The sequence below is a fragment of the Gekko japonicus genome, unplaced genomic scaffold (assembly GCF_001447785.1).
Source record: "Gekko japonicus isolate JY-2015 unplaced genomic scaffold, Gekko_japonicus_V1.1 scaffold130, whole genome shotgun sequence".
Lineage (NCBI taxonomy): Eukaryota > Metazoa > Chordata > Lepidosauria > Squamata > Gekkonidae > Gekko > Gekko japonicus.
In genome coordinates, this window is record NW_015166423.1 from 569,417 (window position 1) to 584,331 (window position 14,915).

The following is a 14,915-nucleotide window of genomic DNA, read 5'->3' on the forward strand; positions in this document are numbered from 1 at the left end:
TGTTATTTGACTGACCTGCCTACTGCTGGCCTACAATAATGCAGTCCAGCAAAAGCTTAGCCACTTGATTCTGATGGAGTAAACTTGACCAGAGTTCAGCAGCAGAAGCCATTTCTCAGATGACCAAGTCTTTTAATAGTCCATTCCAATAACAATTCACTAAAAAATTTCAGGCACACGTGTTTATATTCAACTACACAATGGATTTGATCCAGACTACATTGCAATTTCCATCAATTTCTCCTTTCCACTGCACACCTCTTCATTCCTCAGTGTTCCCTGTCTCTCAGGAACAGTATTTCATGGAAATCAGTGGGTAAGGGGAAGCGGGAAAGTTCCATTCTACCACTAGAAAATCTAGTCTGGATTGAACCCAGTATCTATGCCACTGAAAATCCCAGATCTTGTTCAACATTTGGCGAGACAAGAACACAAATAGCTTTATTTTAATCTGCAATGAAATTTATTTGCCTAATGAAGATTCCAAAAAGCAGCATGATATATATACCTGGGTACATTGAAAACAAATTTCTAATGGCTCCATTTTTGTTGTTGTGAAGATGCAGATGCCATTTTAAAAACCAAGCACTACAAACTAAAAACTAGTAAGAATTCCCAAAAGCTAGTACACAACTTTCGGTATATGCTCACATCCAAAGGAACATATATAAATGAAGAATTACAATGCAGTACCATGAACTTGTGCAGCCTCTGTTGAGACAAAGGAATTCTGTAAACAAACTCAATTATGAATCATTACTTTCATAAAATCCCTATATTCTTGTATTGCCTGTCACAAGACAGCTACATCTTCTATAATAGCACAGTCTTCAAAACTATATTAGATTTATTAATCAGAATATATTCTGAGTTGATAAATTTCTAAATGTATTTAACAGGGATCTAACAGCTTCCAGGAAGCAATTCTCAAAGTTCTTAAATTAATGAACTTACTAAATGTTACATTTTAGTATGAGAAATCAGGTCTTCCCATCTGTAGGAGAAATTTTGCTGTAAACATTTTTACTTACTAAAATGCTGTTATTTCCAGCAGTTGGTACCCATTAAATGTTTTGAGTTGCATGGAGCCCGTTAATCCATGAGCAAATTCCACAGATATGGGGGATGCATGTAAGTGATCCAACCAGACAGCCAGGACCAATCATTTAGATGTAGCTCCCAGGCATATGGAACCTGTTTGTGGATCAGCCTGAGAAGACATTTAAAGGGCACCTAATTTGTGAATTGTTCTTTTAGACAGCTCTTCAAGCATCAAGATGTGAATGACTATTGTATCTGCACACTTCCCTATATATTAAAGATTACATACAGGTATTTACAATTTATCCATCATAAAACAAAAGTATAAAGGAATATTCCACCAACCTTCTAATCCAATAAGGTAGCACAGCATTCTACAGAACAGCCAGTTAAATGCTTAAGGCCTATCTGCATGCTTGCAGCTTAATGTATGGATTAGTTGCATTCATACAGAGTATCTGATCTTCAGGGTCCATTTTCTCAAGAAAAAGGATCTTGTCCTGTCTGCAATGATGACTTATCACAGACCATCCATATATAACATGTAGCATGGTAAAATGCAGTACAAAATACAAATGGAAAATAATCACTCCAGTGAGGTATTAAAGTGAGGACCTTAATATCACTCACTGCAGTGACAGACATAATCCCTGTTATAGTACTTAACATAAATATATTACCTTGTGCAGTTGAGTGCATATGGACTTCTTGCATTCTAGTATAAGGAAAGGTCCACCTCATTGATTTCTTTAGTATATTCTGACAAGGACAACTGGGACTCTAGTTATCTGTAAAGCTCATTTCCCACAGTTAGCACCACTTTTGCAAACAAGTTTCTAATTGTGTACTACTCAGCAAAATCTAAAGTTTAGAAAATAAGCTCATTGACGCAGTACAGCTCAAGTAATGTCAAATATGAGAAAAGTACTCAGCAACCAAAGCCACTGAAACCCTGGACACCTAGATGTCTTGCAGGTTGAGGCAGCCAATTTTGATGGCAAATTTTGTTTTGTAGCCAATTTAATATATATAAAGCCATTTTTGCCACACAGTAAACAAACTAATAGTGCCTTAATGGGCCTGTTATTTTCAAATATACCTTTTTTCTCTTCTAAAAACAGGCAACTTGTGACACACTACCAACTCAAATTATATTAGATTAACATATCTTTAATATGATGTGTAACCAAATCATTAAAATCAACCCTCTGTCAACCCTCTGCCTTTGGACCCTATACTCTATTTGTGTTAGTTTATCCTGAACTCTCATGCTTACATATAAGCTATTTCAAAATTTGTTTTGTAAGATAATCACATATTAAATCATGCCATTCAATTTATAATTTCCTTCACTATCTAAATGGTATGAAAAAGTAACATCTTGAAGAAGAAAACAGACATTAGAAACCTAGAAAAAGAGAAAACACTGGATATAAACTCTAGTTAATCTTCAAATACATACAAGTTTTTATTTAAAGCTAAAAAGCACACATCAGAGGCAATTATGCTTCAGTTTAAGTGATAATATGACAGCCAAAATATTGTAAACAGATAGGATTCTGTCACCTTTCCAACAGCAGAAGGGACTCAGTCTTTGCTTTTCCCTGACATTGTCATGCAGTCCCCAAAAGCTAATGCTGGGTGTTGCAAGACCCTCATGGACAAGAAGCCATGACTGTCGGGATCTGAAGCGAGGAAGAGAATCAGGCAATATTGCCCCCCCATCAGCAAAATGTCAACAGGAAACAACCTTTAGAATGTTTGGAACAGTGAACAATATGTGGTCATTGCAGTCCTCTAGTTTTAACACTTTTGTTGGACTGGGAAGTACTTTGTTCTGCTACATTTAATAAGAGGTTTGAGGCACAATATCCCTAATAATACATTTCAAAATGAATAAATTAATTCTACCACATTCCTCATCAATGATTGATACAGAAGATTTGATTGGTCACCTTGCATCAAGAACATACTCTGCTGTGATCATCATATTCTGCAGAGGTTTTCAAAGCTAACGTTCTTTGTGGGGCCTGTCATATGCAAACTCACTAATGGTATAAATATCACAAGCCACCTCCTCACTGGGAGAAATCTAATGTTCCAATCCATAAGGAAGAATACAAAAGCTTTCCTTCAAATTAAATCCAGACCCTTGTTGGATATTATGGTTGCCATATGTAGAGATGATCTACTTTCTAAACTTGAGGAGTCAGTGTTTGCAAATGAGATTCTTGCTAAGGATCAGGCTGACTTTATGGCTAGCTATTCTACTATAGAAAGCTGTCTGATGCGCTCATCTTTTTAACAAAAACATCTTAATTCATAAAATCATGTACTGTGTTTGCAATAACAGCCTTCAACACAACAGATAAAAATAAGCTACTTTGGGAAACTTTGTAACTCTACCTTTAACTGCGGATTAGCAAAACTATTCTCTGTTCTAACACCACATTGCAAACAAAAACCTATGTCTATGGTGGTATCACCAGTGAGGTCCCAGTCAATCAGTTTTTGGCCCCTTTTTCTTTTTAACTTTAGTACTCAACTGAAAGCTGAACTAAACTGGTATATGTTTTTTCCCCTCATGAGTGCAGTAGGGGAAAAAATCATAATTTTACTTGATGGTACTGATATACTACTGACTTTCAATACATTAGTTGGCTTATACATGATGCTGACATCCATGACTGCTTTTTGTAGTTGTAATGGTTTAACAAGTATGATAAAATAAAATTGCAGTCTTTGGATGATACTCTCCCAGGCACAAGTGGCAGACTAATTTGCATAACAAGTTAAATGCATTTTCTTATTTGGACATCCTTTTTCATGCGCTGGATTCTATATACAGTAGCAATATAATCACACTCAGGTTATTACAATGAAGTTACAGTGAGCTGCTACAGGGGCACTTTTGGTAGATGAACATAAGTAAGTAGAGTCAGTCCATTTTAAAGAAAAAAGTTTCATCTTTGTGGTGCTGAAGCTCAACAGGACATACAAATCTGTAAGCCTTCAAAATGGAAATCTTTATGTCACATTTTGGGAACCCTTCAGAACATTTCAGCAGCTTTTCTGGGACACTGAACCAATACAAAGCCCCCAAGGAGCCAAATTAGCATCTATTTCTGCAACTACTGAATTAAACTCCTTTTGATGTTACAGAATATAATCCCTAAGATTTAGGTAACTACATGTCCTATTATTGCCTTTTAATCTGGTGCCAGAACTAACCTAAACGATTTCTCTCAGAACAATTTTTTTCTTTCCAGAACAGATTTAAGATTAGGATTCAAGTCACTGCATCAATGAACAACATAATTATGCCACAATTTGCCAAATTTAAATATTTTATGGAAGACACTCTTGTTCAGCAGAAGACTGAGTTACGTGCACTTAAGATCAAGTCAGCAATATAAACTTATTGAAGATATAATCATGATATAATTTGAGAAAGTTTCAACATACAAAGCATTTTACTACAAATATATTACAGAGGCCAAATCTTGCTACTGTAAATCTCACACACACACCTGGAGGAGAAGGGGTGAGGTTTTCTCTGTTCTGTAAATCTGCTGGAAACAGAAGATTAGTTTACAATTGACTATGGCTGTAGGAAGTTGACTATTTCTTACAAATATCAGTTGTGTCTTCTACACTGTTTCCAAGAGAAAACAAACTGAGAACATCAAAGCATACCTTCAATAAAGTATTTACAGATTTCCAACAAAAGTGAGCTGAAGTATGGCTATGAGGACTAGTCTCCTTGGAAATCCAGAAATGTTCACGTGAAGGAAAGCTGGAAATGGAATAACAGATGGTGACTAATCTGAATAATAGCAGGTTTTCTAGTAACTTGCTAGCTTGACTTTGCGTTATCATGATTATGATTCTCAAGTACTGAACAAACACATCGACACTTATCCCTCTTAAAGTACTAAAGTTATTCCCATTCAAATACTTTAAAACAGTGTAGAAATACCAAGTTGCAGTCATCATTGTTCTTCTGTGGATCCTGATAAATTGTAAAGCCAATGGTGTGTTCCAGATAATAGGGCAGACTCGTGGAAAGTTACATTTGGGCAATATGCACAACCTGTAATTATTTGCTTGCAGAAGTATAATCAATTTATGAAATGTGACTCAGAAGTACAATTTGAATTCTTCTGAGAACAATCTGAAACTTCATATATAAATTGGGTGATATTGCTTGCAACCAAGTTTCTTCCTACAAGTTGGACAAGAGTTGGCATTCCTTAGGGCATCACGGAGACATTGACTACAGAAGACATGACCACACTTTGTTGACACGATGAGCCGTCCACTCTGTACAATTTCTGAGTAGCCATCCATGCAAATTGGGCAGCTCACAGTACCAGAACGCCTTGAGCTTGTAACTCCATCTTCCAGCAATTCCAATTCTCTTGACAATGTACTAGTCAACACAACATCATTGTCTCTTGGTTCATCATCATCACTACTTAATACACAGCTGTCGGGAAGCTGCTGGCTTCTTAACTTTCGATTTCGTTGCTGCCGCACATGCTCTTCAACCACCACAACAGAATCATTGTGCGTAAGATCAACTACTACTGGTTCTGAAGATTCACAAGTGAGGTCAACCACTTCTTCACAAACACTTTCTTCAAGGTCAATTGGTTCTACTTGTGAACCTACTTCCACGGCTGAAGCAGCCATTCGACTTTGCTTGCGAGTCTGCCTAGAATTAATTGTTCCTCCACAGCGCTTTTTGGGGACTTCGGCCTTTCCCGTGCTCTCACTGGAAATTAAAGGAGCAGCTGCAGCAGAGGCTAGAAGATCACTCCCGGCAGCGGGAGAGGAAGAAGCCACAGAGGAAGTGGAGGGCGAGGAGAAGGAGAGAGTGGCTGAGGAAGCAGACCCTACAGGTTTGACTTCTAGGCTGTCGGCGAGGCCTGATGTGCCCAGGCCACCGGCCCTTTTGTTCTTCCTGCGCTTAGCTCCACTGCGTTTCGCATCCGTCGGGCTCATGGTACGCGGAGAGGCCGAACTCGCAAACGAACACAAAACGATGCGCTAGGAGTAAGAGAAATACGTGAGAGCGACAGGCCGCAAAACCAGAACTCCACCCAAACTTCCTGCTGGTGCTCACAAGGCCGGCAGCACACAGCGCTCACCCCACCCACGCCAAAGCACACCCTTCGGCTTCTCTCTTTGAGGGGAAGGAACACACGGCTCTTCCCTGTTCTGCCCCTCGCCCCTTGACTTGGCCCCTCGCTTCTACAGTCACTCGCCCGGAGTAGAGCAGGCCTGCCCTGGGAAGGACGGAAACCAGAGGCCCTCCATTCGGTACAATGACAACCAGGCAGGAAGTAGCCCGGGCAATTCCGCTCACTGTCTTTTTGCATAATACAAAAGAGCAGCTTCGGTCCTCTTCACCACCCAAATCCACCACTCCACACCATCCCTTACCGGTATCACAGAGAGCTGCCTACAAACCAAGAGCTCCGGTCAAAAAAACCGACACCTACCTTCCCCTTCGACACTCTCACAGCTCTACTCCGGCGAACGGAAAAATTTAATATCACTCCACCCTACTCTTCGTAGGCAAGACTGCGCATGCGCTTCCCCCGCACTGTTTGAAGCACCTACTACCGGCCATCTAGAAATGTAGCATACGGGTAACACAAGGAAGCGCTAGCGCATGCGGGTATCTTTTCGTCTTGCACGTGACATGAGGCGGAGACGGAAAGGTCGGCTGCGACATCATCGGGGGGAGGGGGAGCGGAAGGTCAGGGAGCCGTGTAGCGGAAGTGGGAGCAGGAGCGCGTTCGCCATTGGGAGCCCGGAGCAGGGGAGGGAAGCTGTGTTGTGTCCAGCTGGTTGCATTCGGCGGCACCGACTAGGCCAAGAGTGTCCGGGCTGCGGAGACAATCAAGTGGTGGCGGCAAAGGCGGCGGCGACGACCTAAAGGAGCTAAGGAGGAGGCCCAGGCGGAGCGGGGTGAGGGGATCGCGGTTCCCCGTAAAGAATGTCAGCCACCAGCGTCGACCAGGTATCGTCTAGGCCTTGCCCGCGCGGGCGCCCCTTTAAGTCGCTCTGCGCTTCCTGCCTCTCTTCCGTTGGGCATAGCGGGGATCCGTGCCCGCTACATCCGAGGCCGTGGGACTCCTCCCCGTTCCCAGGACCGCCCCCTCCGCGAGCCTGGAGGCCGCTCAGCCCCGGCCTGGGGCCTTCCCGCAGCGGCCGTGTCGCTGGCTTTCAGGAGTGGCGCCTCCTTCTGCAAGAGGCTGTGGTTTTGCCTTCTTTCGGCTTTTCCTTCCCCGTCGCCCTGCTTCGTTCTGTGCAGCCTCCAGCCCAACTATGGCACCTCCGCTTTATCTCCGCAAATGGGGCCTTCGGCTCGAGGGCCTTACTCGTCGCCCAGCCACCACTTATTTTCTGTAGTTCCGCTACGGTTCCCCGCGTCCCTTTGCAGCCATTTTTCGTCCCCTTCCCCTTAGGTAGTATCTTTTTAAAACGTTTTTTATTGCCCAGTTTTATATGCGTCTTCGATGTGTTTTCATGCTGCTGATTCTGGTGCCTAGTTACTTCTGCTCCCCTCGCTCTAGGTTTCACCTGCTAAGAGGCCTTTTTCTTATCCTTTTTATCTCCCCGAGAGAGCTTTCACAGCCTCACCCTGCTGGGTTTCTTTTTTTTCCGTTGTGTACACTATCTGCTAATGGAGGTCTGGAAGGAACTCAAATAGAATGAAATCCACAGATTTACATCATGCAAGGTTGAGTCTTCATTGGTACATAAACTGGTCATCACTTCTGAACATAATATTTGTTTTGGCCTTTTGTTGTTGTTGTTCAGTCGCACAGTCGATTCCGACTCTTTGCGACCCCATGGACCAGATCACGCCAGACCTTCCTGTCTTCCACCGTCCTCTGAAGTTGGCTCAATTTCATGTTCGTTGCATCTATGACACTATCTAACCATCTCATGCTTTGCTGTCCCTGTCTTCTTTGACCTTCAGTCTTTCTCAGCATCAGTGTCTTCTCCAGTGAGTGCTCCCTTCTCATTTGGTGGCCAAAGTATTTGAGCTTCAGTTTCATTATCTGGCCTTCCAGGGAACAGTCAGGGTTGATTTCTTTTAGGATTGACTGATTTGATCTTCTTGCAGTCCAAGGGACTCTCAAGAGTCCTCTCCAGCACCATAGTTCAAAAGAATCTATTCTTCGGCACTCGGCCTTCCTTATAGTCCAACTCTCGCAGCCATACATGACTACTGGGAATACCATTGCTTTGACCATGCGGACTTTTGTTGGCAGGGTGATGTCTCTACTTTTTATCATGCTGTTGAGGTTCGCCATCGCTTTCCTCCCAAGGAGCAGGTGTCTTTTAATTTCATGGCTGCTGTCAGAGTCTGCGGTGATCTGGGATCCCAGGAACGTGAAGTCTGTCACTACTTCCTTGACTTCCCCTTCTATTTGCCAAGAAGTGGTGGGGCTGGATGCCATGAACTTAGCTTTTTTGATGTTGAGCTTCAAGCCCACTTTTGCACTCTCCTCTTTTATCTTGAGCAAGAGGCTCTTGAGGTCCTCGTCTGCATATCTGAGGTTGTTGATCTTTTCCCCAGCAATCTTAATTCTGGCTTGTGATTCATCCAGGCCAGCATTTCACATGATGTACTCTGCATATATATTAAATAAGCAAGGTGACAATATACATCCTTGTACTCCTTTTCCTATGCTAAACCAATCAGTTGTTCCATATCCGGTTCTAACTGTTGCTTCTTGACCCTTATACAGGTTTCTCAAGAGACATGTGAGGTGGTCTGGTACTCCCATCTCTTTAAGGAGCTGCCATAGTTTGTTGTGATCCACACAGTCAAAGGCTTTGGCATAGTCAATGAAGCAGAAGTAGATGTTTTTCTGGTACTCTCTTGCTTTCTCCATAATCCAGCGAATGTTGGCAATTCGATCTCTAGTTCCTCTACCTCTTCGAAACCCAGCTTGTACTTCTGGCAGTTCTGGCAGTTTGGCCTTAGTACTGCCTAAAGAGAGTGTGTTTTCCTTTATTCTGCCAGGGTTAAAGTAATCACAGTTAATGTGAAAGAAATCCTTTCCAAGGAGCAACCCAAGTCTGGTGTGAAAGAAAGGGGAAGTGAGGTGGCATGCTAATGGAGGGAGGAAATTTTGTTTTTGAAAATCCTGAGTTGTAAACCCATTGTTAATTTAAATAGAGTATTTTGATATGACAGTGTCATTGTTTACTCTAATTTGGTTAACTGGTCTTGCAGTAGTTCTTTCTCATCTACGTAAGTGCTAGGACTTGGAGTATGGAGTACTATTGTAGCTCTGTGTTAAATTCTGGCTCTTTTTACAGAAAAGCTTCTTTGAACTGATGGGATATTATTCTTTAGCTGGGCTTTTAGTGATGAGAATACATATTGGTTTGTGAGGTAGACAGCTTATATATAAATACAAACAGCCTTTTTTGTGATTACACCCCCTAAGGCTTCACAAGCATAAAATATCATATGATTTGTGTTCCTGTTATGTTTCTGGATAGTAAAAACATGTAAGTGGCTTCTAACTTTTGTAGCAATGAGCATTCCAAGCAACACTTGCTAACTTAACTCTGGTTAAGCAATTTAGTTCTGTTAATAAAACAAGCCATTTTACCACTGTTTTGGTTGAATGTATCTATAATTGAGTGTATATGATGTATAAAAAGGGTTTTAATGTTTGATTTTTCTATTTTTTTCTTTATTACTAACAGAGACCTAAAGGACAAGGAAATAAAGGTAAGTTGACTTTTTCTGTGTTTAGATTCCCAGCAATGAAAGACTGTGAATCTACAATTATTCAGAAATGGGGAGGGTTTTTTTAAACTGTTGCTGTTGAAGACAGTCCACTTTGCTGATACTTATACTGTAATAGTCATTCATTTCGTTAGACTATATCAGTGTAAATATCAGTGTAAATAGGCAGTGAATCATCTGCCCACTGCTATAAACTGAAATTTCCCATCCATTTCAGTATGTTACACCATCTTGATCCTCCTGATCAAAGGAGACAAGCCTAATCAAGGGATCAAATGATACAACCCCTTTCTTGGTGGAATGTTGGTCAAGCATCTGCTGTGCCTTTAAAATTCAAATATGCTTTGATACATTAAGATAGATGTAAAAGTCAGTGTGTCTTTTTTGCATTTATTTAAGTAGTTTTCCAGTTTTGAATTCAGTAGTTGATTTTCTTCTGTTTATAATATTCTGCTCTTCTTTCTTCATCTTACTTTGTTATTGCCAGCTTCCATGTTTTTTCTGTCCAAATCCACTCAGTATAGATTCTCTTTCAGATTGCATGCTGTATGTAGAAAAGGATTCTGAAGGCAGGGGAGAGTGCTGCATCTAAAATCTGGACTTGTATGTGTAGGATTTGTTGGATTAAGACTTTGTGTGCGCGCACACACTGGACAATAGTCACTCTGTCAGTGCTGATACATTTTTGTGGTCGGGGATATATCCTAACACTCCCTCCCTCAAGTAGAAACTGCTAACAGCACCAACAGTTTGTGCAGCCGGAAGATCCATAGTAGTATGTTTGGCCATTCAATCTGTTAAGTATTTTTGAAATATTCACTTTATCACAACAAAGTGTAAATATTAGGGAAGTAGTTAACACTGGGCAGCAATGAAATTAACTTTGAAATGTGTAATGTGTTAGTGATTTTTAAGTGTTAGATAAGGTTACAGTAAATGAGGACTATTTGGTAGCCAATTTTTTAACTCTCAGAATTTGACCCCAAAATAAAATAACAGCAATTAAAAAAGGGGGAAAAAACTTCTAGAGAAGTCTGCAGTTATAGTAGGTGTCCAGTAGGAGAAGTCATGTTACTATGTTCATTTTCTCGTTTACCAGGCCGGGAGTGGATGAGGAATCTTTACTCTTGTTCATTGCTAACAAATGATAGAAAAGAATCCTACCACAGTGGCATTCTTGTTATATGAAATATTTGACAGTTGTTTAAGAATTTTAATTGACAATGTCTGGCCAATCAGTTGATTGTCATACAGAGGTTACTGTTATACTATTTTGTTGTAGTAACTCAGAAAGCTCAACCCCTCAGATAAGTCTGCTGATCCAAAGGGCTCAGTTTTATTGGTGGAGGAGGGCTGGTGATTTTCACCAGTTCCCCTTTTGAGCTGCAGACCTTCACATTGCAGTGCTGTTCTTGTGGATTCTTTTGCTGCAGCTGCAGAATTTGGGATTTTTTTGGGGGGGGGGGTTCTTAGCAGGCTACAGTTAGAGATGGGGACATTTCACTCAGCTGGTGATGATTTGGATTCATCCCATAGAAAGTATCTTCAGTTTTTGTTTGTGAAGGATAGCTAATAAGTATGTCTACATTGATAGTGTTATAAGAATAGTTCTCCAGTTTGACCAGTAATCAAAGCCCCAAACGGAGAAGAGGCAAAATCTGAACATGAGAATTTGAGTCCTCTTCGGACAGAAAAAAAAGACTCAAGTAAAAGAGACTGATTGTAGTAAATAAGACTGTTTTTCCTATAGAATACTTTTCCATGCTAATGTGTGTGTAGTGGTAAATTCTTGGTGTGGAATGTGCTTATGCTATTGTAATATAATTCGCTATAAGAGCCTGTATTTGTGTAAGTGAATGATAAAACCTTGTTAAATAATATCTAGGCAGTTGTTGACAGATTATAATTCTTACTGGTATTCCTTGAATCAACATCATACCCCAGTGTTTTCTTTCTAGTATTCTTTTAAAATGTTTGCTGTTATATACCAAGGCACATTGCAGCATGTTACAGTGAGAACATTTTAATGTAATTTTCTAAAGAGCAGCTATTTGCAGGAAAGACACAGAATTTTTTGCCTGCGTAAAATTTATTTGCTTCATTAGTGTTTTGATATCAGTAAGAGAATGTTGACTACATTTTTCTCTTGGCTTAAAAGTTTAACTACTAGCAATGCATCATCCCTCCCCCCCTTTGACGTCTTGCCTCTCAGGTGCACTTGTTTAGAAGCAAGTCCTTCTGAATATAATGTGGCTTACTCACATGTAAACATGCATTGCAGTTTTAAAGTGTAAACTCTTAACTGTAGAAATGATTTAGTCAGGCCTTATACTGCTTTTATCTCAGTACAAAAGAAGATAGGTGTGTGAAAGTAAGGCAGACCTTGGAATACTGCTTTATGACTCCTCACATTATGAAGCTAAGATCTGAAATACAAAAATTCAAGATGAAGGGAGTACATGTTTTTGGAGCAGGAAAACAAAATTGCATTATTTGAGCAGATTATCTGAGCTTTAAATATACAGAACTTTTATTGTACTGGCTGATAACTGTTGTTGGCTTCTGAGATGATAATTCTTTCTAAAGCACAATTTAAATCTGTAGGAGAGTCGCTGATATATAACTCCATCATTTTTCCAAGCCATACTTTAACTGCAATCCTAAGAATGCTTTCCGGGGAGTAAGCGCCCATTGAATATAAAAAGACTTCCAAAGAGGATTGCTTCCTTAGTCTAATTTCAAATACTCTTTCAGCTGAACCAAAAGAGAAAGGACTCTGGTGAGATTTCAGAGGTAGAGGGTTTCAAAAACTCTCTACCTATGAATTCTTAGCAAATCAAGAACATTAAAATCTGTGTCCCCCCCCATTCCACCCTTTGGTGATCTTGCTGTTTTCCCTCCCTCACATGTAGGATTTTCCCTTCTGTCTTTTTTGCTGAACAGCCCCTTTATTTTCTTCTTACTTGTTTGTCTGTGGCTGTCCCACCCAGTTGCTTTATTTTATACACACGCGCGCATACAAATAATTTTTTGAGGCTGGCCCAGCCCAGGGAATTGAGGAAAGAGACAAAATCACCTTCTTATATTCTGCTTTTGAAATGGCACACAAGAGGCTTTTGAAAGTTCAAAATAAACAAAATGTTTTTTTTAATGTGGAGGACAAAAGGTCAGGTTGAATCATATGTGGGGTGTATGAACAGATATTAAAACTGAAGTAACTTTGTATTTGAAGGGCTGTGGTGGCTAAGAAGTTAAGACGCTGAGCTGCAGTCCAGAAGGTCTGTAGTTTGGCAGTTCGAGACCCGAGTGTCGCATGACGGAGTGAGCTCCCGTCTCTGGTCTCAGCTCTTGCCAACCTAGCAATTTGAAAGCAAGAAATTGCAAGTAGATAAATAGGTACTGCTTCAGTGGGAAGGTAACAGCATTCCGTGCGTTTCGGCATTTAGTCATGCCGGCCACATGACCACAGAGAAGTTTTTGGACAGCGCTGACTCTTCGGCTTGGAAACGAAGATGAGCACCGCTCCCTAGAGTCGGATTTGACCAGCTTTCCAGCAAGGGAAACCTATACTTTTACTAACTTTGTATTTACACAAACACCAGATAATTTGTTGCCAACAAAGCCTCTAAAACTTTGAGGAGAGAGGCTTTCTTTCCACTGTCTGCATAAACACTCAAGATTGGTTTCGGAGTTTCACTGATACATAAAGTTTAGAAGACAGGAACATACAACCATGTTCCCAAAATCCACTCACTTTCTTAGCCTCCTTCCCAGTCCACAGTCAGTGCTTAACTCTCTCTTCTTCAACTGTCAGTTTCCAACTGTCATTCCTTAACTGACTCTCTCAACAGTATTCTATTCAAACAGCTTGTCACTCAAAGGTTCTCAGACTGTTAGGTATTAACAGCTGAGAATCCGTCATACACCACTTGTTTCTGCATCAAGATTTTAGATTCAGAATGCATTGTACAAATAAAGTAGATTTTCATTTGCTTATTTGGCATATAGTTGGCTTTTAAAATAAGTACTTTTGAAAAGGTTTAGGCCTTTGCACTGGAAAATCACATCTTTCCTTGTGAACTGTGTGACACTTCTAAATTCTCACTTGTATGCATTTGTGGCCTCTAGTCTTCCTTGTCCATCTTCTTCCCGTATTCCTAAGAGCAGAAAACATAACAGAAAGGAAGGATTTGGAAGTGGCTTCAGGTAGTGTATAGAATGATGGAGGCAAGATCACAGCTCTCTCCTCACCAAGGCAAAACAGTGGCTGTCAGAAGGAAGAGAGAATTCTTGTACTAAGATATACTGGGAAGAAATTTTATTTATTTATTTATTTATTTTTCGTACTTATACCCCGCCCTCCCCCGTGGGCTCAGGGCGGCTTACAGAGGCAAGAACACTTGCCATGGTAAAACAATCATATACATAACAATTTAAAACATATACTACATATTAAAATCTTAAGTTAGATCTTAAATAAACAAAGTGCTCAGTGCCATTCATACTCAAAAGATGGTGGATCATCTGTCCAAAGTCCCAAGGAGACGGCAGAAGGATTGTTCCATAATAGATGTTTCATCGGGACCTCAGGGCGGTGGTAGTATAGTAGGGGCGGCGGCTCCTACTCGAAAGCCTGGCAGAAGAGCTCCGTCTTGCAGGCCCTGCGGAACTGCATCAGATCCCGCAGGGCCCTGATCTCCTCCGGGAGCTCATTCCACCAGGTAGGAGCCGCCACCAAAAAGGCCCTGGTCCTCGTGGCGGCTAGTTTGACCTCCTTGGGGCCCGGGATGGTTAGTAAGTTTTGGGCCCCTGACCGTAGTGCTCTTGGGGGAACATACGGGGAAAGGCGGTCCCTCAGGTAGGCTGGACCCTGGCCATATAGGGCTTTATAGGTAGCAACCAGCACTTTGAAGCGAATCAGGTACGCTATTGGCAACCAGTGCAGCGCTTTCAGCGCAGGCCGCACATGGTCCCTTCTAGAGAGACCCATTAACAGCCTGGCCGCAGCATTCTGCACCAGTTGCAGCTTCCGGATTTGCGACAGAGGCAGCCCCATGTAGAGAGCGTTGCAGTAGTCTAGCCTCGA

General features: G+C 41.2%; 2 protein-coding genes across 3 annotated transcripts in view; one reads left to right on the forward strand and one right to left on the reverse strand.

The window, feature by feature from the left end:
• Positions 1–4,466: 4,466 nt before the first annotated feature.
• Positions 4,467–6,649, reverse strand: RNF4 (ring finger protein 4). Its single transcript, XM_015411705.1, has 2 exons — positions 6,549–6,649; positions 4,467–6,093 (listed from the first exon to the last, which is right to left on the reverse strand). The coding sequence occupies exon 2, from the start codon at positions 6,046–6,048 to the stop codon at positions 5,224–5,226; it is 825 nt and encodes a 274-aa protein (XP_015267191.1). The 5' UTR covers positions 6,049–6,093; positions 6,549–6,649; the 3' UTR covers positions 4,467–5,223.
• Positions 6,650–6,863: 214 nt separating this feature from the next.
• YTHDF3 (YTH N(6)-methyladenosine RNA binding protein 3) overlaps positions 6,864–14,915 on the forward strand; it is a 27,382-nt gene continuing 19,330 nt past the window's right edge. For both annotated transcript variants that reach the window (XM_015411708.1, XM_015411709.1), the window contains exons 1-2: positions 6,864–7,072; positions 9,787–9,811. In XM_015411708.1, coding sequence (XP_015267194.1) covers positions 7,049–7,072; positions 9,787–9,811 — 49 coding nt within the window. In that variant the 5' untranslated portion in view covers positions 6,864–7,048. The remainder of the gene's footprint in view (positions 7,073–9,786; positions 9,812–14,915) is intronic.

Coding starts and splice junctions, on each gene's coding strand:
- RNF4 (XM_015411705.1), bottom strand. CDS start 6,048: ATGAGCCCGACGGATGCGAAACGCAGTGGAGCTAAGCGCAGGAAGAAC.